The following is a 20,896-nucleotide window of genomic DNA, read 5'->3' as shown; positions in this document are numbered from 1 at the left end:
AATTATGTCAGAGCAACCTGGGGGAGGGATAGCTCAGTGGTTTGAGCATTGGCCTGCTAAACCCAGAGTTGTGAGTTCAATCCTTGAGCAGGGCCATTTAGGGATCTGGGGCAAAAATCTGTCAGGGATGGTACTTGGTCCCCGCCGTGAGGGCAGGAGACTGGACATGATGACCTCTGAGGGCCCCTTCTAGCTCTATGAGATATAATATATGGAGATATATCTAACAAGCCTTGTAGATAAAGGGAAGCAGTAGATGTAGTATATTTAGATTTTAATAAGGCTTTTGATTCAGTCTTGTATGATCTTCTCATTAACAAGCTAGGAGAATACAACCTAGATTGGGCTACTATAAGGTAGATGCATAGCCGGTTGGATAACCATTCCCAGGGAATAGGTATCAACATGGTTCAAAGTCATGCTGAAAGGGCATAATGAGTTGGATTCCTCAGGATCAGTTCTGGGTCTGGTTCTGTTCAATATCTTAATTATTCAGACCATGACAGAGAATACTCTTATAAATTTTGCAGATGAAGCCAAGCTGGGAGGGATGGTAAGTGCTTTTGAGAAAAATATTATAAATCAGAATTATCTAGACAAACTGGCTATATGGTCTTATATAAAAAGAATTATATTCAATCAAGACAAATACAAAGTACTCCACTTAGGAAGAAACAATTAGCTGCACATGTACAAAATGGGAAACGACTGCCTAGGAAGGAGTACTGTGAAAAGGGATCTAGGTGTCATAGTGGATCACAAGATGAATATAATTCAACAGTCTAGCACTGTCGCAAAAAAGCAAACATTCTGGGATATATTAAGCAAGCAAGTAGTAATTCTTCTGCTCTACTCTGCACTGATTAGGCCTCAATTAGAACACCGTGTCTAATTCTGGACGTCACATTTCAGGAAAAATGTGGACAAATTGGAGAAGGTCCAGAGAAGAGCAACAATGATTAAAGGTCTAGAAAACATGACCTGGGAGGAAATATTGAAAGAACTGGGTTTGTTTCATCTGCAAAAGAGAAGACCAAGAGGGGACATGAGAGCAGCTTTCAAGTACGTAAAGGGCTGTTAATAAGAAGGAAGGAGAAAAATTATTCTACTTAACATCTGAAAACTGGGCAAGAAGCAATGGTCTTAAATTGCAGCAAAGTAGGTTCATATTGGAACAACTCCTGAAAAGATGAATAAACATTGGAATAAACTGCAGGTTGTGGAATCTGTATCACTGGAGATTTTTAAGAGCAGGTTAGACAAACACCTGTGAGGGATAGCTTAGATGGTGTTTAGTTGTGCCATGAGTGAAGGAGACTAGATTTGATGACCTCTTGAAATTCCTTCCAATACTATTATTCTATGATTTAACACAATTTAAGTAATCAACAAAAGGTTTTCCATTCCCCAGAGAGATGAAGCTCCTAATGCTATAAAAAAACCAAACAAGCGATGTTTATTATTGTTTGCTTTTAATGCAATAGAAAATGAATTTACCAGGTTCTTTCAGATGTTCTCTTCCAGGAAGATCATCAACATTAATGTCTCCCAAATCACTAGTTTTTGGGTCAATAGTTGCTTGGGAAAGTTCATTTTCAAAAGCTTGAATTTCCTCTGCACTTGCTGTGCGTTCCAAAGATTCTGTAAATACTCTGATAATCCCATCACTGAATACAGAAGAAATGCAACATATTTAAAGATTCAAACTCCATCACATTACAATTCCTGGTATGGAATAAAGTTAATTTTTAATGGGCTAAAACCCTGTATCAGCTATACAAAACATTCAGTTCACGTTGGCATTCTATTACAAAGAAAGAAGGATACAAAGACTAGAGGTGACAACGAGGGAGAATACTCCTATAAAATGACTTTGGTACAGAACAACTGCTAATCTATTCCTAATACTGAACTTTGAAAACTGTTCACATTTCCAAGGCACCATCTCTTCTGAAGTCCTCAGAATAGTAAAAAAAAAAATTAGTAATATGAAAGAAACATAAAACCTCCTCCAAAATGAGAAATGTTACTTGTTCTCTCTATACTCCAGAGCCAGGCACTTCTCTCACACTCAAGGATGCATTTAATTGGCTTGACAATGTGTTTTGCAAATATAGTTGATTATATACGTAAAGTCGGGATACCTTGCACCAACCACAATATCACCATTGTTTAACACACAGCAACTCCAAACCGACTGAGCTGGAAGTCTGATTATCTGAGCACATTCCCCTTGTTTCCAGATCCTAAGTGTTCTGTCTTCTCCAGTGGTAACAAAATCTGGAGAGAGAAACATATAGAAAACTAACATAAAACCCAACAAAGGCACAAAGTAGCTTCCTGCTGCTAAATACTTTACAATGAAATACTTCTTATATCTCCTTAAAGAGGTTTACAGGGAAAGAAGGGTGAAATAGTCACTACTCATCTTTTTTTCCTTAAAAAAGTGCTCAAGTGTTTAAATTAGTGGCCAGCTTTACTAGGCAGAAAAGGATTACGTTCCAAACAGCACAGTACCAGTTTCCTTCACAGGGCTGTATTAACCAAGCTTAAAAAAATCAAAACCATCTCACCACTATCAGGACACTATCTTCCCCAGGTCTACCGAAGAGGCAGAAGACCTCATAGGCTATGCATTTTTGAGCACATAACTAGGAAAAACACGTGACTTGCTATTATAGTCCTTGTACCCTTTAAAACTGTAACAAGTGCACTGAGACATATACATGCACCCCCGAGGGCAATGATCTGTTACAGTGCTTTTGGAGCTTTACTTCTCACCAAGAGTACAAACATATTCTGTACATCAACCAGAGAATCAATTTCTTCTGTGACCTTGGGCAAATCACAGTCCCAAGCCTGTTTTTACATCTAACTTTCAGATATAGCATAAAGATTACATCGTTAACATTTGAGGCATGCTTTCAGATTCTTCTGTAGAAGTTATCGGAATATTAATATCAAAACATTAAATACTATTTCGAAGACTATTGCTATAAGCTGTGCTTTTTTTGTGTGACGGCACTGCCACTCAGTACCGGCACCTCCAGACAGAACTCAACTTTTCCCCTGGAGTAACAAGCCTTGTAGATAAGGGTGTTTTCTTTGGTTTTTTTTTTTTAAACACAAAAAAGCACTGGCTATAAGTATCATTTTTACACTGTGCTCTAGCATGGATATGCAAATGGCAACCTGAATTGAAATCCTGGGCTCTGCCATTGACTTCACTGGCCAGGATTTCACTCTATTACTACAACCTTATATATATATATATATATATATATATATATATATATATATATATATATATATATACACACACACACACACACACACACACACACACACACACGTATTTCCAAATAAAGTCGTAAAATGTATATTAATTTTATATCAATAAATATGTCAATTTTTTTGCAATTGCATGAATCTTTATGCAAAATCTCAAACTTATAAGTATCTGAAATTTTCACAGAAGCCTGTTATTCGATTAACCATGGTCTATACTTGTTTTTATTTCAACCAAACAAGTTATGTATCATATACAAAATTTAAAAAGTACCTTAAATTTATATTTAAATTAAAAATTATGTAAGATTAATTTTAAAAGTATTTAATATCAAATTATTACAATATTATGCATTATGTTTTAGCTATTTTATAACAACTACAACTTTCTGTCAAAGTACTTTGGTGGCACTAGGGTTGCCAGGTGTCTGGTATTGATGCCTTCGTCCCAACACCTAAAATGCTGCTTTCTCCCTTCTCCCCCACCCTTGACAAATTTTTTTGGTCACACCATCTAGGTGGCCCTGAAAGCTATCAATTTTTGTTTGTGCCCTCAGTAGGCTTCAAATTTGACATGCCTGTCCTACACAATATGTAATCAATTGGTAAATATTATTAGAATGACCAAGTCTTGCTTGGCCCATTTTATAGCAATCGATGGGAGAGAATGGGCAGGATTGACCCACGGTTCCTGTTCCACCTAACTAAAAGTAAATAGGCCCTTCATACCAGCAACCTAGTGCATGGTGTTCCACTGCGTGGGAAGAATAGGAACCATGACCTCCTGCCTGGTATTGTAGGTAGCATACAGGTGAAGTGTAAATGAATTACGCTTTATTACTGTATTATAGTAGATCTTCTATTCATTGCTTTTGCATTGTATTAATTGCTTTAGAATTTATAGTATTTAAGGTTTAAATTGTATATAGTAACTGTATTAACTGCTTCGAGCTTACAATAAATAAGAAAGTAGTTAAGTATCCGTGGAGTGTCCTGGTTTCCTTTGGATCTAAAATAAATCGAACCAAACGACAGCGGTGTGGTGAGCAGCTATGTGGTGAGAACCTATGTGGTGAGCAGACGTGATGGTGACCAGCAATGCAACTTTCATGGAGAGGTATGAAAAAGAACAAGAAGCGAAGGACTGGAAAGGTGGTCTGGTTAAGGCTCGCAGCACCAAATCGAGGTCCCACAAAGGTACTGGGTGTGTTATATCCAGATGGGGGAGGTGCAGACCTTTAAGGAACCTCTTGATTGTAGGGTACATATAAACAGACCATCCCTCAATTTTCTGGTGGAAGGCTGTAATAGCCTCTAGGTGTACCTTGATGGAACTGAACGAAAATGATGATTGCTTAAGAGAGTGAGGAGGTAGTACAGGATAAAAGATAGCAGCACTGATATCGGCTCTTGCCCTTTCGAGGTGCACCTTTCTAAGAAGCGCTTCCACTTATATGTGTAGGAGGCGCATGTGGAATTCTTACAGCTGTGGATGAAGATTGCTCAACTTGCTCCTAAAGCCCTAGTTTGGAATAGGAGAGCCACAAGGGAGACATGCTATTAGATACAGCTTGAATAGGCCTGGGTAGGTTTCTGTTGTCCGATCCAGAGTGATGAGATTGCGAGGCTGATGCACAGATGAAGCTGTGTGCAGTGTATAATAAAAACTAGTTTGTTTGTAGGGACTAGACTGCAAACTGTGACTTTACTATGGGAACCCCACAGGCTCCAGTAAAGGCATTGTGCAGGATGTGGCACTGGTGGAGTAGTACTGGAAGTGGCTTGTAGTACTACACTGGAGGACTATGGTGTCGGGACGAAGCCGGTAAGCCTCTCTCCATCACTGCAGAACTGCGATGGTACTGGGGGCACTACCTGAGTCGTCGTGGGTCTAGGATATACGTCGGTGCCAAAGAGCAGGTGGGTGCCATCAGACACATTGACACTGCTGATGGTAGTGGCGATGCTGTGGATTTCAGTGCCACTGAGTTAGTTGGTACCAATGGTGTGGACAACAGCACTGATGCAGTAATTGGTACTACCACTACCGGCGATTACCGGTGCCGCTTTAGGACGTTGTTTGGACTCTTTGGGGTCAATGCCGGCAGCAGCCGATGGTGCTGCAGTGCGTGATCATATGTACCGATGTGTGACCTCTGTGCTTACAGTCTGGTGGGGGACTGTTTCTTAGACAAGGGTTCCCAATGAAGCACTGAGGAACTTTTCCCCTTTGGCACCTTTTTGCCTTGATGGGAACCTGGGGGAGATTGTATCTCCCTAGGTTGTGATCCCGTGTCCGAGGCAGGGTGCGTATTTTTCTTAAGCAGAATTAGCATTAACCAGAGGTCCCTGTCCTTGCAAGCCCTGGCCCTTAAGTCTGGCACAGTGAGGGCAGTCCTGAGGTGAACAATGCTCTCCCATACATTTGGCACATTGTCAATGACAATCAGAAATCAGCATTGCCTCTCTGTAGTTCAAAGACTAGAGAACCCAGGCATGATTAAAAAAACCAACCAAACAAACCCCACACTCTCTCAACAACTATCAACTAACAACAAGAACTAAGAAACTATGTAAAACTATTTCAGAAGTGTGAAGAAAGCAGACAACTGCAGAGCTCCATCTCAGGCTGAGGGTGGTTGAGAAGGAACTGGAGGGCTTGGACAGCACAGGGACTGCTTCAAAATTTCCGATCTAGGTGCCAGGACAGCACCAAAACCAAAGATGGAGCATCCATGGGGACATCTCTCAAGGAAGAATTTCTGAGAATTCTGGACCCAGATATTAAAGAACATTTCTCCTGCAGTGACATGTTCACTGTTCAAATTATCAGAAAAGTATAGAAAAGAGAATGCCGGTGAAAAAATTCAGATTATATAATGGTACCAGAACTGCCATTCATTTTGAAAAGCTCCTTTGCTAATTTTACTCTGAAAATAGTCTTACCTTTATCATGAGGGAAAACAGATATGCTGTATATATAATTTGTATGTCCATAATAAATCTGAAGACACTCGCCCAAGATCTGCCACCTTCGAATACTGGCATCATTAGCACAGGAAAGAAATTCTGAGTCACTTAAAATCGCTAAACCTCTCACACAATCTTCGTGTCCTTTATAAAAGAAATGGTTTACAAACAATCAAATATTGTTTCCAGCAGCAGCTTAACATGTCAATATCTTATTTTGCAATCTCATTACTTTGTCAAGAGCCCCCCAATGCTTTAAGAAAATTGACTCATAAATATGCATAAAGGAGGCTTTAGGCAAAATGTGTCATTTAACATTTTTAAAGTTACTATCTGTTGAATTCGTAAATTATACTAGAAGATTTACCCACCATTGCTTGGGTCCTTAACTTTAAAAAAAATTAAGCAAAATGAAAACTAATTTAAATCATTGTTCTGGGGTGGGGCTGAAAATGAGAGGTTTAGTATGCAGCAAGGATGTAAAATCCCCTTTAATTAATCAGTTAAATGTTAAGTTTAAACAATTAAGTGATTAAATGAAGGCAAGGTGGGGGGAACCCTGCCACCACAGTTGGGCTGGAGTGGCCCCCACAGCACAGGCTGTTCCCGGGTACCCATTCACATCCTTAGTATGCAGGCTGCCCTGGAGAGAGATGACTACCCCAGCCCTCTCTCACTGCAGCAGCTTGGGGCCAGGTGAGAAGCGTTTCTCCAAGGCCGCTGCAGCTCGAGCAGGCATAGCTGGGGGAGAGATGCATGTCCAGGTTCATCTGCCCCCCTGTGCTCCCCCACCAGAGTGAGGGGAAAAAAGCAAACGCTACACTTTCCCCTGGCTCCCTGACAAAGGGAAAAAGCCAGCAACATCCACTGTACAAATCAGGGGCACAAGGAAGCTTCAGCTAAGGTGCATTCCCTAAGGGGCACCATAGGAAGAGGAGGCTTGGTGATGGGACAGTCATGGACTGGGGGAAGGAAGGATGCCCCTAAGCAGCCTCTTTCACCTGCCTGGTGATTCTCTCTTTTCTGTATATTATAAGAAGCAATCCCATTCCAGGCACATCTTACTGTCCTGGAACAACCAAACCTCTAAAGCAAGGAAGCTGCATACCAAATTTGGTGGGCCTACCTCTTAGGCTATGTCTACACTAGCAGCTTCTTGCACAAAAACAGCCATTCTTGCCTGCTGTCTACACTGCACTTGCATTCTTGCGCAAGTAAATTTACAGTATAGCATTGTAAAATAGGATTTCTTCTGGAAGAGTTATTCCTCTCCCCACGAGGAATAAGCCCTCTTGCACAAGAGCTCTTCCACAAGAGGACAGTGTAGACAGGCAACATGAATTTCTTGTGCAAGAAGCCCCTATGGTTAAAATAGCCATCAGAGCATCCACACTGCCATGGATGCTCTTGCGCAAAAGCACATGTCAGTGTAGATGAGCTCTTGTGGAAGACTTTGCGCAAGAACTCTTCCTTAGAACAGTTCTTGTGCAAGAAGCTGCCAGTGTAGACATAGCCTTATTGTTTACGAGAAGTTCTTGAACAAACAGAAGGATGGACAAATGGATTCGATCGCTCACTGATAAACTCTTTCAAATATATAGTAGATTGTGTAGGAGCTGTGTCTCACAAACTTGGTGGGTCCTGTGCTTTCAGGCAGGTTTGCTTGCCTCCGCAGCTGACAGCACCCCTCACCTGAGGCGTGAGTTCACTGTTTGTTGGGATCTTTTCATCATTGGCCAGCATATGATATAAAGGGGAGGGATAAACTTGACAGTCTTTTCTCTGAGTGGAAATGCAGAAGTGGGTGTTGAAGGAAACCCAGGCCCACCCTTTATTCCAGGTTGCAGCCTAGGGCCCTGTAATAACAACCGCCTATGTGAGTCCCCAAGACCTGCTCCAAGACCCTGAGCTAGTTCCCCACACCTTCCTTTTTCTCCAGTTCATCCTTCAAGTCCACTTGCTGTCTATTTTCCTCCTACTCTCAGCAGCGCTTTCCACCATCCTCCAAGCTACACCCCTTCCCCCCACTCCATCCAACAACTGCAGGCAAGCTCCTTTTATAGCCAGTCTCAACTGGTCTCCCTAATTAACCCCAAGCATCATCAGCCCAGACTTGCCTGACTCTGCAGGACTGATCAATTAGCCGCAGGTGTTCAACTGCCCCTGACTGCTTCTGCTGGTTCTAGACCAGCCTCTCCTTGTTAGACTGAGGAGACCTGTTTCCAGGATGAGGTTGGGGTGGGCTAGACAGCCTCTGCAGACCAGATCTCTGGGTAAAATATTTATAGAGCAAGATGGATTTATTTGGAGTTTTGGTCCTTTTTGGCACTGTATTCCTGGGTGCCCTCAACAGCTTTAAAGCTGAGCCCTCCCAGAGCTGAACTGGTTCAGTGTCTGTGTGGCTCTGCTGGGGGACAGTTACCCCAACTCTGTGCCTTGACTACAGGAAGCCAGAGCTTCTGGCCCAGCAGGACAGGATGGTGGTGCACCCCAAACGGCAGGCTGGCAAGCTCAATGGCTCGATCAGCATGTTAGGTGACAGTCTCAAGGGGACCCCTGTGATTCAACTGTCATCTTTATTCTAGAAATTGGTGTTCATTGAAGATCTAGCTTTAAAAAACACACCTCCTTTACTTAGCATATTCTGAAAAAAATCAGGCCTCTAAGGTGTCCCAAGTGGGCTACCTAAAAAAAATAAAAATAAAAATCACTAGCCACCCTTTTGAAAATCTTTGTCTACATATTCAAGTTACTCGCATCCATGAAATTTTCACAAACAGGAAGTTGACTTTTAAGCAGCATGTAAATGAGATGTCAGGTTAGAAAATACTCTCCATTTTACCCAGATATTTACCAGTGAACGTTCTCTCGCATCTTCCTGCTTTCCATAGTTTAATAGTTTTGTCAGCTGAACCAGTCAACATTAATCCCTGTTCAGGCAATATTTTTACTGCCCATACTGCGGCTGTGTGACCCTGTGAACAGGAACAGAATTAGACTAGGTAGAGAATTTACAATGCTATTCAATTATTCATTATTTGATATACTCATGAATAACTACCATACCTGTAATGTCATCATGCATTTGTCATTCAACCAGACTTTAGCTGTAGTGTCCCATGAGCCACTAAGCAACGTGCCAAATTTCCCAGATGAAAGGCTGCAAACTGGAACAAACATTCAAATCAGCATTGACACATTCCCAATCACTGCCCCTTTCTTATTCCAGTAACATACAGAAAGAGATTTTTCTTAAATTAGCGGCACACATTGAAGGAAAGTAATTTTTTTTAAAGTTGTTTCCAGAGCAAACTTTTGGTCCTTTCCTTTTCTGCTTTGGAAAGGGAGTTTAACATCGCTGCAGTCACAATGCTAATTAGAATTAAATTCTTCAAGGGATATCTGACACCTAGCACCACTGGAAACAGCTGGCAAACAGTTCACTGTTGTGTAACAGCAATTCCAGCAGGTTTGATTGACTATATCTAATACACAATTTTATGGTCTTTATCCATACATGTAGTCATGTAAGAGCGTAAATGAAAGCAAGCATCACGCTGATCATTAATGTCATCTACTATATATCTGAGAGAGTTTGTGCATCCGTTTGTTGTCAGTCCATGATTCCATTTATTTAAGAATACAACAGAGAGAACTAGAACCCCCCAAATGTGGTATGCTGTTTCCTCTCATAACTTACAGAAAAGTTCAGGGTTTGGTTGTGCCAGGACAATGAAAGTTTTTAAATTGGCTCCCCCTGCAGGCTAGCTCCCGCCTGGCACCACAAGCTGCTGCTGGTCCTGCCCCCAAGAACTACAGAATAGTCGACTAAATGATAAGAATTCATGAGGTTACTCGACTATTCAATTAACCGATATTTAACATCCCTTGTAAGCAGCACTTTGGCATATCAGTTTACATTTAATACAGTACTATAGGTGGTTTTTTCGGGGGTGGTGAGGAGGGGTGGAGAATGGGTCTCTGTTGCTGCCTCATTGTGTAGTTCTGATCCCAAATGAGGAGTGTAGTTAACTTGTCAGTTCATAACTCTGAGATTCTGCTCTGCATCTTAAATATTGATTTTTTATAATAAATAAATGACTTTTCACCATAACTAGATTCAAGCTGATGTGTCTACTGTACCTTTGGAAACAGCATACCTGGTATTACCATGCGTGGATAAGGAGCTGAACACAACACTCCAAAGGATCTTGGTTATACCATCCAAACCTCCAAGGCAACATAAGGATTGTTATAGCCCAGAGACTGACTGGGTAGCCAATGCACTGGAGGTTTCAGGAAGCTGATAGCCAATTAAGCACAAGCAAGTCTCTCCCCCATTACAGGCATGGGAGATAATGAAGGCTCACAGTGTAGATCTACATGGCAGCAAACCAGGCCTGGCTGGCATTGCAAGGCAGTGGTCTCCGAAAAGTCTGTGATTAAATTTTATAGCTCCCCAGCTGAAACACAGGAAACTGAATTAGTTGACACTCCCTCATGCCTGGGGATGGCCGCTGTCTACACTGCAAAATATGTCCAGGGTTTGAACTGAGTGTCAAAAATCCAACTGCCCTTCCACAAATCACACCAAGCCAGGGCTTGGACTCAGGGATCAAGATATGTTGCACTGCAATGTAGACCTAGCCCAATTTGACTAATGCTCTGAGATTGTCAAAAATTTTCCACAATACAAGGGCCAACTTTGTTTGTCCCCCGGACTGTCAAATTTGGAGCAGAGAGCATGTTTCATTTAGCAACTGCTTGTAAAGTCCCAAATGGGGCCCTAATTTAGTATTGAGGCTCCTGTGTGGGGAGGACCTTCCTTGTCTAGCACGCTCGGGACCTGACCCGTTGCGAATAAGGGAATTTGCTGGTTCGGGGAGGTCTCCTGCCACTTGTCTCCGAGGATGCTCCCCCTCCCTACGGCTGGCTCTGCTCTAGCCCCACTGCCACTGGGCTCCAGCTTGCAGGGCTTACACTTGACTCAACCCACTGGGGTTTCCTAGGGATGGAGGTCCCCAGCCACCATGCCTGGTTTCTCCCCGCCTGCTCGGGTATCCCTGGGTATGGGGCTTGCTGGCTGTCCCGTTTTTGCCACTGGCTACTTTGCTGATGCCCCACTCAGCCAAGGCTCCCAAGTGACGGGGCTTGCAGTCCAGAGCCCTAGATTTCCGAGGTTCAACTTGTATTAACACACATATACAATTATACATTATGATAGTTATGCCTTGCTCTGCTGAAAACAAAAAGAGTTACTGGATTATATGAAACCTGATAATAGCTATATTTAGAAATAATTCACCATGACAAAATAGTAAAGAATTCTAAGACTTAGAAAAACAAGATTTTATTTTAACCAAATTAAAAACAAGTTGCATTAGTTCCAGCTTTCACAAGGGGAATTACAAAACAAGACCTATACTCACCAGTGTTTTTGTGACCTTTAAGGACATAGAGTGGAGTTGTGTTGTCCAGTGTGAAGATACAAATATTATGGTCATTACCACCTGTGGCAATTAGCCCACGAGGATAGTTCTCATTTGAAGGTATGACACACACACAAGATACAAAATTGGAGTGGCCACTCATACAGTGCATTTCGGTGAATCCCCTATTGAGACTAAACAGATACATAGGCCAATTAACTCACATTACAGAATCATAAGAGAAAACAGGTCTACATTAATATGAACTTTATATTTAAACTCTTGGACTGATGATTTTCAAAGATAACTAGATAAACAATAGGTTGAAAGAGGAAAAAAGAAAAAAGAAAAGAAGCCTTAAAAATAGTTTAACTTTTGCAAAATGGCAATCAATATTTAAACACAAACATTTATTTACTAATAACCCTAAGTAATCAAGAAGTAAAGCCCTATATTACTACACCTAAGATCGAAGGATTTTTCTGGTAAAAAATATTTTACTGAATCTAACAAACATTTTAAAAAATTTGAAACAAGTGTCTGCACAAGCAGGAAATGAAAAAGCTAAGTTAAATAGATATAGCAATTGAGAGGAATAATACTAAATTCTGAAATAAAGTTATCTTGATAATCATATTTCTTAAAATCTTACTGATTGACACTTAGCACTAACAAACATTTATGTTCCCCCCAAAAATCAACAGATTTCTGCTTCCATTCTGTTTCTTTGCTTCTTTTACTACTATTTCATACTTTCAGGCATGTTGCAACTAGGTTATTACTACTTTCCATTAATTTATGTTTCCTTCCCTACACATAAAGTTATCTTTTTAATATTTATTTGGTAATTTCTCCCCACATTTTTACTATAATGTGGGAAACTGATGCACTGAAATGGTTTCCATAAACCACCTGGTTAGGTTTAACAATAATATAGGTTTGCTTAGACAAGCCTAAGAACAGCAAATCTTTGATGTGATAATATAATCTATCAAATATATTTTAATCTGACATCTAAGGTACCTGGTGATTACAAGTCAAGATTTCTGTAATGTATGTACACAGAGGGGCAACAGACCTTAATTTGAGCAATGAACCACACAACTTTGAAGTTGCATTAATAGTTTTCGGTTTTCAATTTAAGAATTTTTTAAAAAGAAAATAATCTATTATGTATTTGAGAGAGCTTGTCTAAAGACTCCTAAATAATAAGAGCTAAGATAAACAAATTAAGAATACAGTTTTCTCTTATCATGACTTCAAGCAAGGTAAAGGGCTTGGTTGTGTCAGAAAAATGGGATGTGCCTGGAATGGATTTACTTTCCATAAAACCATACATAAAAGATGAAACGAGCTAGCTGGGGCTGTGTCCCTTCTCTTCCCCATGTGTAGGACTTCCCCAGCTCCAAGTCTTCTATTCCCAGGTGCACCTTAGAGAGAGCTGAAGTTTCCCTCCGTCCCTTGCCCTCAATTTGTACAGGAACATTTCTGGATGTTCCCTTTTGTAAGGAAGTCTGGGAAAGGTGCACAGTTTGCTGCTTTCCTCACTCTGATTGGTGGTGCAGATGAACCAGGACCTGCTCCAGTCAAGTAGACATGCACCCCTTCCACTAGCTGTGCCTGCTGGAGCTGCAGTGGCCATGGAGAGGCACTTCTCCCCTGGCTCCAAGCTACTGCAATGAGAGAGGATTGGGGTTGTCCTGTCTCCTTGGGGCAGCCTGCATACTGAACCCCTCATCCCCAGCCCCACCTCAGACATTTAACCAAAAAAAAAAAAATGCACATGCTTCATTTAAATAGAGTTAAGGACTAAAGCAATGCCATGTACATCTTCTTGTAATTTCCTACAGTGTACACATTGTAACACTGTGACCATTAACATAGTGGAGGTGAACTAGAAAGAGCTGTCACATTAATTTGAAAGAGGATAAAAACCTTCTTTTGTGATAAATGTTAGGAAACTTAGTTTCCTACCCCGCTTTACTGGTTCCCTCATCCAAATCACAATTTTATTTACATGACAGCCTCCTGGCAAAATATTCAGACAAACTTGTCAGTCACATTTCTTTCTACTCTCTGCTAAGAAAAAAAGTGTATACCAAATATATCAGGGATACAGTTCATATTTTTAAACTGTGCACAAAGTAGGAGACATGTTTTGCTGCTACAGCAAGTATACGCCCACTGATTACAACAAAGCATTGGAAGTCAATTTTAAGTTTCAATTCCTGAGTCACTTTTAGTTTTGATTCAATGACTCACTGTGTGAACCTGGCAAGTCTACAGAGACAAAGTTGTGCAGTTGTTTTTAAACACCTAAGATGTTTACAACTGAGAGCAGTCAACACAAAAAAAAAAGTTTCTTTTTGTTTTGTGCAGTAGACTGTATTTTGTATACGGGTAGTGTCGCTATTTTTAGTTTCTACCTTGCTAAAGAGATCATTGTGAACATTAACTGAAGTGTACATACCCTTTTAAAAGACCCATGAAAACAATTTTCAAAAAATCAGAACACACTATTAAAAATTTGAACGTACTGTATTATTAAAACTAAGTTTACTATATCACTTTATTGATGGGCCTACTGAAACAATAACAGATTAAAGAGAATACGCACATTTATGAGCGTAATGGAGAAAACAGCATCTGGGAAGCACTCTAATCTCAGCATCATTCCCTGAATACCCAGAATGGAGACTCGAGCACTACACACTTTATCATCACTCACAGAGCAACTAGCAGTTAAGTTATAACAGACAGCGCACAAGAACGATAACACGTCTGCCCACTCCAGGGAGCTCAGTGCCTTACTGAATTGAAGCAAAATGCAGGACAATGTAGCACTTTAAAGACTAACAAGATGGTTTATTAGATGATGAGGTTTCGTGGGCCAGACCCACTTCCTCAGATCAAATAGTGGAAGAAAGTAGTCATAAACCTGGGCACCCCGGACGTCCCATAATCTCTGGTATTGGCACGCTCACCACTGGTCTATCCAGCTATGTAGACACTCTTCTCAAACCCTTCGTAACCAATACCCCCAGCTATCTCCGAGATACTACTGACTTCCTAAGGAAACTACAAAACATCGATAACCTCCCCAATAATACCATCCTTGCCACCATGGATGTAGAAGCTCTATATACCAACATCCCACATGAAGACGGATTACAAGCAACCTGATCGCAGACCTATGTAACTTTGTTCTCACCCACAATTATTTCCAGTTTGAGAACAACTTATACCTCCAGATCAGCGGCACAGCCATGGGTACACGCATGGCCCCACAGTATGCTAACATCTTTATGGCTGACCTAGAACAATGTTTCCTCAACTCCCGTCCCCTTTCACCCCTCCTCTACCTACGGTACATCGATGACATCTTTATGATCTGGACGCATGGCCAAGAAACACTGGAGATATTCCACAGAGATTTCAACAACCTACACCCCACCATCAACCTCAGCCTGGACCATTCTACACGAGAGATCCACTTCCTGGACACCACCGTACAAATCAACAATGGAAAATTAGACACCACTCTCTACAGAAAACCCACCGACTCATACAGTTACCTACATGCATCCAGCTCCCATCCAGAACACACCACACGATCCATCGTCTATAGCCAAGCCCTTCGATACAACCGCATCTGCTCTAATCCCACTGACAGAGACCAGAAGCTTCAGGATCTCTACCAAGCATTTATAAATCTCAACTACCCACCCAGAGAAATAAAAAAGCAAATTGAAAGAGCCAGACGAATACCTAGAAACCATCTACTTCAAGACAGACCCAAGAAAACCAACAATAGAACACCACTTGTCATCACCTACAACCCCCAACTTAAACCTGTCCAACACATTATCAATAAACTACAGCCTATACTGGAACAGGATACCATACTCAAAGAGGCTCTGGGAGACAGACCCATAGTCTCCTATAGACAACCACCTAACCTCAAGATGATTCTTACCAACCACCACAGGACATACCACTCTAATACCAACCCTGGTACCTTCCCTTGCAACAAACCCCGTTACCAGCTTTGTCCACATATTCACTCTGCTGACACCATTATTGGACCTAACCAAGTGAGTTATAAGATCAAGAACACATATTCCTGCGCATCCAGAAATATAATCTATGCTATCATGTGCCGAAAGTGTCCGTCTGCTATGTACATTGGACAAACATCTCAGACATTTCGCCAAAGGATTAATGCCCACAAAACAGATATCAGACAAGATCACAAAGAAAAAACAGTTTCTTGCCATTTCAACCAGAAAGGACACTCTCTCAATGACTTAGCCACCTGCATTCTGCTACAAAGACCTTTTACATCTGCACTTGAAAGGGAATCCTCTGAACTGTCATTCATGTTAAAATTCGACACTTTCCAACAAGGACTTAACAAACATTTGAACTATCTCACCCATTACCAAGACAATTTCCCCAATTATCACCTCTAATACCATTAACTTACAAACATCCCACTCTCCCTACCTCGAATATCATCAATTCACAGACACTTACCTTCCTTCCTCCTCCCCCCCCCCCGCATCCCCCTCCTGTTCTGCAATGTGATTTGTCCTTTTCATATTTGTTCATATTTTTAATTGTATCCTTTGGTATATATGGTTGTGACTACTTTCTTCCACTATTTGATCTGAGGAAGTGGGTCTGGCCCACGAAAGCTCATCATCTAATAAACCATCTTGTTAGTCTTTAAAGTGCTACATTGTCCTGCATTTTGCTTCAACTACCCCAGACTAACACGGCTACATTTCTATCACTATTTTACTGAATTGAGAGAGTTGGGGTGATTAGGAAAAGCACAAGTGTAAGCAAATCCGTCTGCAACCCATTTTTAAATAGACACATAGAGCCCCCAAAGTATCAAGCCAGGGAAGTGTTTAGTCCCCAGGGCCAGGAAGGAAATGAGCGAGCAGACCTGGGCCTTGTTACAGGGGAAGGCTGGCGCACGTAGACCCTCATATTCCTCTTCCCGCTGGCCCACTATCGGGGCAGCCGCAGCAGAGGCCTGTGGGGCGCGGGCCCCAGAGAGCTCACGCGGCTGCGGGGAGGTCGGAGGAGGCGAACAAGAGGGGCCCCCACTCACCTGTCGGGGGCCCAGAGCCGGGCGGTCCGGTCCCGGGACACGGACACGAAGCCTCCCGGCGGGAACAGAGCGCGAGTCAGGCCCCGCACGTCCAGCTCGTGTCCCACGAGCGAGCAGCTGAGCCGGTAAGTGCCGCCCGCGCTCGCCATGGCCGCGGCTGGAACTCTCGCCTCAGCCCGGGAAAGCCGGCGCCGGGCAGCGGAGGCGACACCCTGACACAGCAACCGCACCGCTCCCCTCGGCCGGAAAGCGTCATCAACAAGTGCCCGACCTCCGCCCCAGAGCGACTGGAGACCGCCTATCCCGGCCTGCGGAGCGCCACCGAGAGAGGAACGGCCCGCTCGGAAGTGGCGCGTTGCGTGCTGGGAGTTGTAGTCTTAGTAAACAACGGACGTTAGGGCAGGTGCGTTGCATGCTGGGAGCGGTAGACAACCAGTGCAGAGAGCTTTGCAACACACCGGGACTTGCAATGGGTTTTTCCAGTGCCCGTATGTGCTGAGGTTCCCGTGATCCGCTTCCGCTATTGAGGCAAACTGTAATGTCCGCAGGGGCAGAGCTCTCGGTCTCTCGCTTAGCGATTGCTGAAAGCGGGATTTCAGAATCTCGCGAGAGTAGCGGGAGCGCGGCTGATGATTGGCTACTGGGACAGGCGGGGTTCGTCGGTTGCTGTGATACTGGCGTCGGGTGGGGACAGGTTTCAGTCAGACCGCGGAGCGGCCGACTCGGGTGAGACCGCGGGGCGGGATTCCGACCGCTGCCCGGCGCCGGGGTACGGCGTCCCTGGAGGGGACCGCGCAGGGGCTCGCTCGCTCCAGTCTAGCCCCGCCCCACCCCTAGTGCCCCAACGCCACCCCCAGCTCCACCCCTAGTGCCCCAACTCCACCCCCAGCTCCACCCCTAGTGCCCCAACTCCACCCCAGCTCCACCCCTAGTGCCCCCAACGCCACCCCCAGCTCCACCCCTAGTGCCCCAACTCCACCCCCAGCTCCACCCCTAGTGCCCCAACTCCACCCCAGCTCCACCCCTAGTGCCCCCAACGCCACCCCCAGCTCCACCCCTAGTGCCCCAACGCCACCCCCAGCTCCACCCCTAGTGCCCCCAACGCCACCCCCAGCTCCACCCCTAGTGCCCCCAACGCCACCCCCAGCTCCACCCCTAGTGCCCCAACTCCACCCCCAGCTCCACCCCTAGTGCCCCCAACTCCACCCCCAGCTCCACCCCTAGTGCCCCCAACGCCTCCCCCAGCTCCACCCCTAGTGCCCCAACTCCATCCCCAGCTCCACCCCTAGTGCCCCCAGCTCTACCCCTAGTGCCCCAACTCCACCCCAGCTCCACCCCTAGTGCCCCCAACGCCACCCCCAGCTCCACCCCTAGTGCCCCAACGCCACCCCCAGCTCCACCCCTAGTGCCCCCAGCTCCACCCCCAGCTCCACCCCTAGTGCCCCAACTCCACCCCCAGCTCCACCCCTAGTGCCCCCAACGCCACCCCCAGCTCCACCCCTAGTGCCCCCAACGCCGCCCCCAGCTCCACCCCTAGTGCCCCCAGCTCCACCCCCAGCTCCACCCCTAGTGCCCCCAACGCCACCCCCAGCTCCACCCCTAGTGCCCCCAACGCCACCCCCAGCTCCACCCCTAGTGCCCCCAACGCCACCCCCAGCTCCACCCCTAGTGCCCCCAACGCCACCCCCAGCTCCACCCCTAGTGCCCCCAACGCCACCCCCAGCTCCACCCCTAGTGCCCCAACTCCACCCCCAGCTCCACCCCTAGTGCCCCAACTCCACCCCCAGCTCCACCCCTAGTGCCCCCAACGCCACCCCCAGCTCCACCCCTAGTGCCCCAACTCCACCCCCAGCTCCACCCCTAGTGCCCCAACTCCATCCCCAGCTCCACCCCTAGTGCCCCCAGCTCTACCCCTAGTGCCCCAACGCCACCCCCAGCTCCACCCCTAGTGCCCCAACGCCACCCCCAGCTCCACCCCTAGTGCCCCCAGCTCCACCCCCAGCTCCACCCCTAGTGCCCCAACTCCACCCCCAGCTCCACCCCTAGTGCCCCCAACGCCACCCCCAGCTCCACCCCTAGTGCCCCCAACGCCGCCCCCAGCTCCACCCCTAGTGCCCCCAGCTCCACCCCCAGCTCCACCCCTAGTGCCCCCAACGCCACCCCCAGCTCCACCCCTAGTGCCCCCAACGCCACCCCCAGCTCCACCCCTAGTGCCCCCAATGCCACCCCCAGCTCCACCCCTAGTGCCCCAACGCCACCCCCAGCTCCACCCCTAGTGCCCCAACGCCACCCCCAGCTCCACCCCTAGTGCCCCCAACGCCACCCCCAGCTCCACCCCTAGTGCCCCAACTCCACCCCCAGCTCCACCCCTAGTGCCCCCTACTCCACCCCCAGCTCCACCCCTAGTGCCCCCTACTCCACCCCCAGCTCCACCCCTAGTGCCCCTACTCCACCCCCAGCTCCACCCCTAGTGCCCCCTACTCCACCCCCAGCTCCACCCCTAGTGCCCCCAACGCCACCCCCAGCTCCACCCCTAGTGCCCCCAGCTCCACCCCCAGCTCCACCCCTAGTGCCCCCAGCTCCACCCCCAGCTCCACCCCTAGTGCCCCCAGCTCCACCCCCAGCTCCACCCCTAGTGCCCCCAGCTCCACCCCCAGCTCCACCCCTAGTGCCCCCTGCTCCATCCCCAGCTCCACCCCTAGTGCCCCAACTCCACCCCCAGCTCCACCCCTAGTGCCCCAACGCCACCCCCAGCTCCACCCCTAGTGCCCCCAACGCCACCCCCAGCTCCACCCCTAGTGCCCCCAACGCCACCCCCAGCTCCACCCCTAGTGCCCCCAACGCCGCCCCCAGCTCCACCCCTAGTGCCCCCAGCTCCGCCCCCAGCTCCACCCCTAGTGCCCCCAGCTCCGCCCCCAGCTCCACCCCTAGTGCCCCCAACGCCGCCCCCAGCTCCACCCCTAGTGCCCCAACGCCACCCCCAGCTCCACCCCTAGTGCCCCAACGCCACCCCCAGCTCCACCCCTAGTGCCCCCAACTCCACCCCCAGCTCCACCCCTAGTGCCCCCAACTCCACCCCCAGCTCCACCCCTAGTGCCCCAACTCCACCCCCAGCTCCACCCCTAGTGCCCCAACGCCACCCCCAGCTCCACCCCTAGTGCCCCCAACGCCACCCCCAGCTCCACCCCTAGTGCCCCCAACGCCACCCCCAGCTCCACCCCTAGTGCCCCCAACGCCACCCCCAGCTCCACCCCTAGTGCCCCCAACGCCACCCCCAGCTCCACCCCTAGTGCCCCAACGCCACCCCCAGCTCCACCCCTAGTGCCCCCAGCTCCACCCCTAGTGCCCCAACGCCACCCCCAGCTCCACCCCTAGTGCCCCCTACTCCACCCCCAGCTCCACCCCTAGTGCCCCAACTCCACCCCCAGCTCCACCCCTAGTGCCCCCAACGCCACCCCCAGCTCCACCCCTAGTGCCCCCAACGCCACCCCCAGCTCCACCCCTAGTGCCCCAACGCCACCCCCAGCTCCACCCCTAGTGCCCCCTACTCCACCCCCAGCTCCACCCCTAGTGCCCCAACTCCACCCCCAGCTCCACCCCTAGTGCCCCCAACGCCACCCCCAGCTCCACCCCTAGTGCCCCCAACGCCACCCCCAGCTCCACCCCTAGTGCCCCAACGCCACCCCCAGCTCCACCCCTAGTGCCCCCAGCTCCACCCCTAGTGCCCCAACGCCACCCCCAGCTCCACCCCTAGTGCCCCCTACTCCACCCCCAGCTCCACCCCTAGTGCCCCAACTCCACCCCCAGCTCCACCCCTAGTGCCCCCAACGCCACCCCCAGCTCCACCCCTAGTGCCCCCAACGCCACCCCCAGCTCCACCCCTAGTGCCCCAACTCCTCCCCCAGCTCCACCCCTAGTGCCCCCAACGCCTCCCCCAGCTCCACCCCTAGTGCCCCCAACGCCACCCCCAGCTCCACCCCTAGTGCCCCAACTACACCCCCAGCTCCACCCCTAGTGCCCCCAACGCCTCCCCCAGCTCCACCCCTAGTGCCCCCAACGCCACCCCTAGCTCCACCCCTAGTGCCCC

The 20,896-nt window shown here is 47.1% G+C and overlaps 2 protein-coding genes across 6 annotated transcripts in view; one reads left to right on the top strand and one right to left on the bottom strand.

Annotated features, from left to right (window-relative positions):
• PLAA (phospholipase A2 activating protein) overlaps nt 1–17,267 on the bottom strand; it is a 40,956-nt gene extending 23,689 nt beyond the window's left edge. The window contains exons 1-7 of the mRNA XM_075931461.1: nt 16,810–17,267; nt 11,688–11,881; nt 9,325–9,425; nt 9,113–9,233; nt 6,235–6,402; nt 2,145–2,280; nt 1,498–1,667 (exon numbers count right to left, since the gene is read on the bottom strand). Of these exons, the coding sequence (XP_075787576.1) occupies nt 1,498–1,667; nt 2,145–2,280; nt 6,235–6,402; nt 9,113–9,233; nt 9,325–9,425; nt 11,688–11,881; nt 16,810–16,958 (1,039 nt within the window). The 5' untranslated portion in view covers nt 16,959–17,267. The remainder of the gene's footprint in view (nt 1–1,497; nt 1,668–2,144; nt 2,281–6,234; nt 6,403–9,112; nt 9,234–9,324; nt 9,426–11,687; nt 11,882–16,809) is intronic.
• Nucleotides 17,087–20,896, top strand: part of IFT74 (intraflagellar transport 74) — a 123,174-nt gene continuing 119,364 nt past the window's right edge. Inside the window, exon 1 of one of the 5 annotated variants that reach the window (XM_006127246.4) lies at nt 17,087–17,212. Coding sequence is in view for 2 of the 5 variants with exons in the window: in XM_075931462.1 (XP_075787577.1) it covers nt 17,348–17,535 (188 nt within the window). In the remaining 3 variants the exon portion in view is untranslated. Of the gene's footprint in view, nt 17,298–17,343; nt 17,579–20,896 lie in introns of those variants that run through there. The other 4 variants (XM_006127245.4, XM_075931464.1, XM_075931462.1 and 1 more) reach the window with 4 other exon arrangements.

The sequence above is a fragment of the Pelodiscus sinensis genome, chromosome 6 (genome assembly GCF_049634645.1).
Source record: "Pelodiscus sinensis isolate JC-2024 chromosome 6, ASM4963464v1, whole genome shotgun sequence".
Lineage (NCBI taxonomy): Eukaryota > Metazoa > Chordata > Testudines > Trionychidae > Pelodiscus > Pelodiscus sinensis.
Note: the sequence above shows the minus strand (reverse complement) of the source record. Positions and strands in the feature narration are given on the sequence as shown.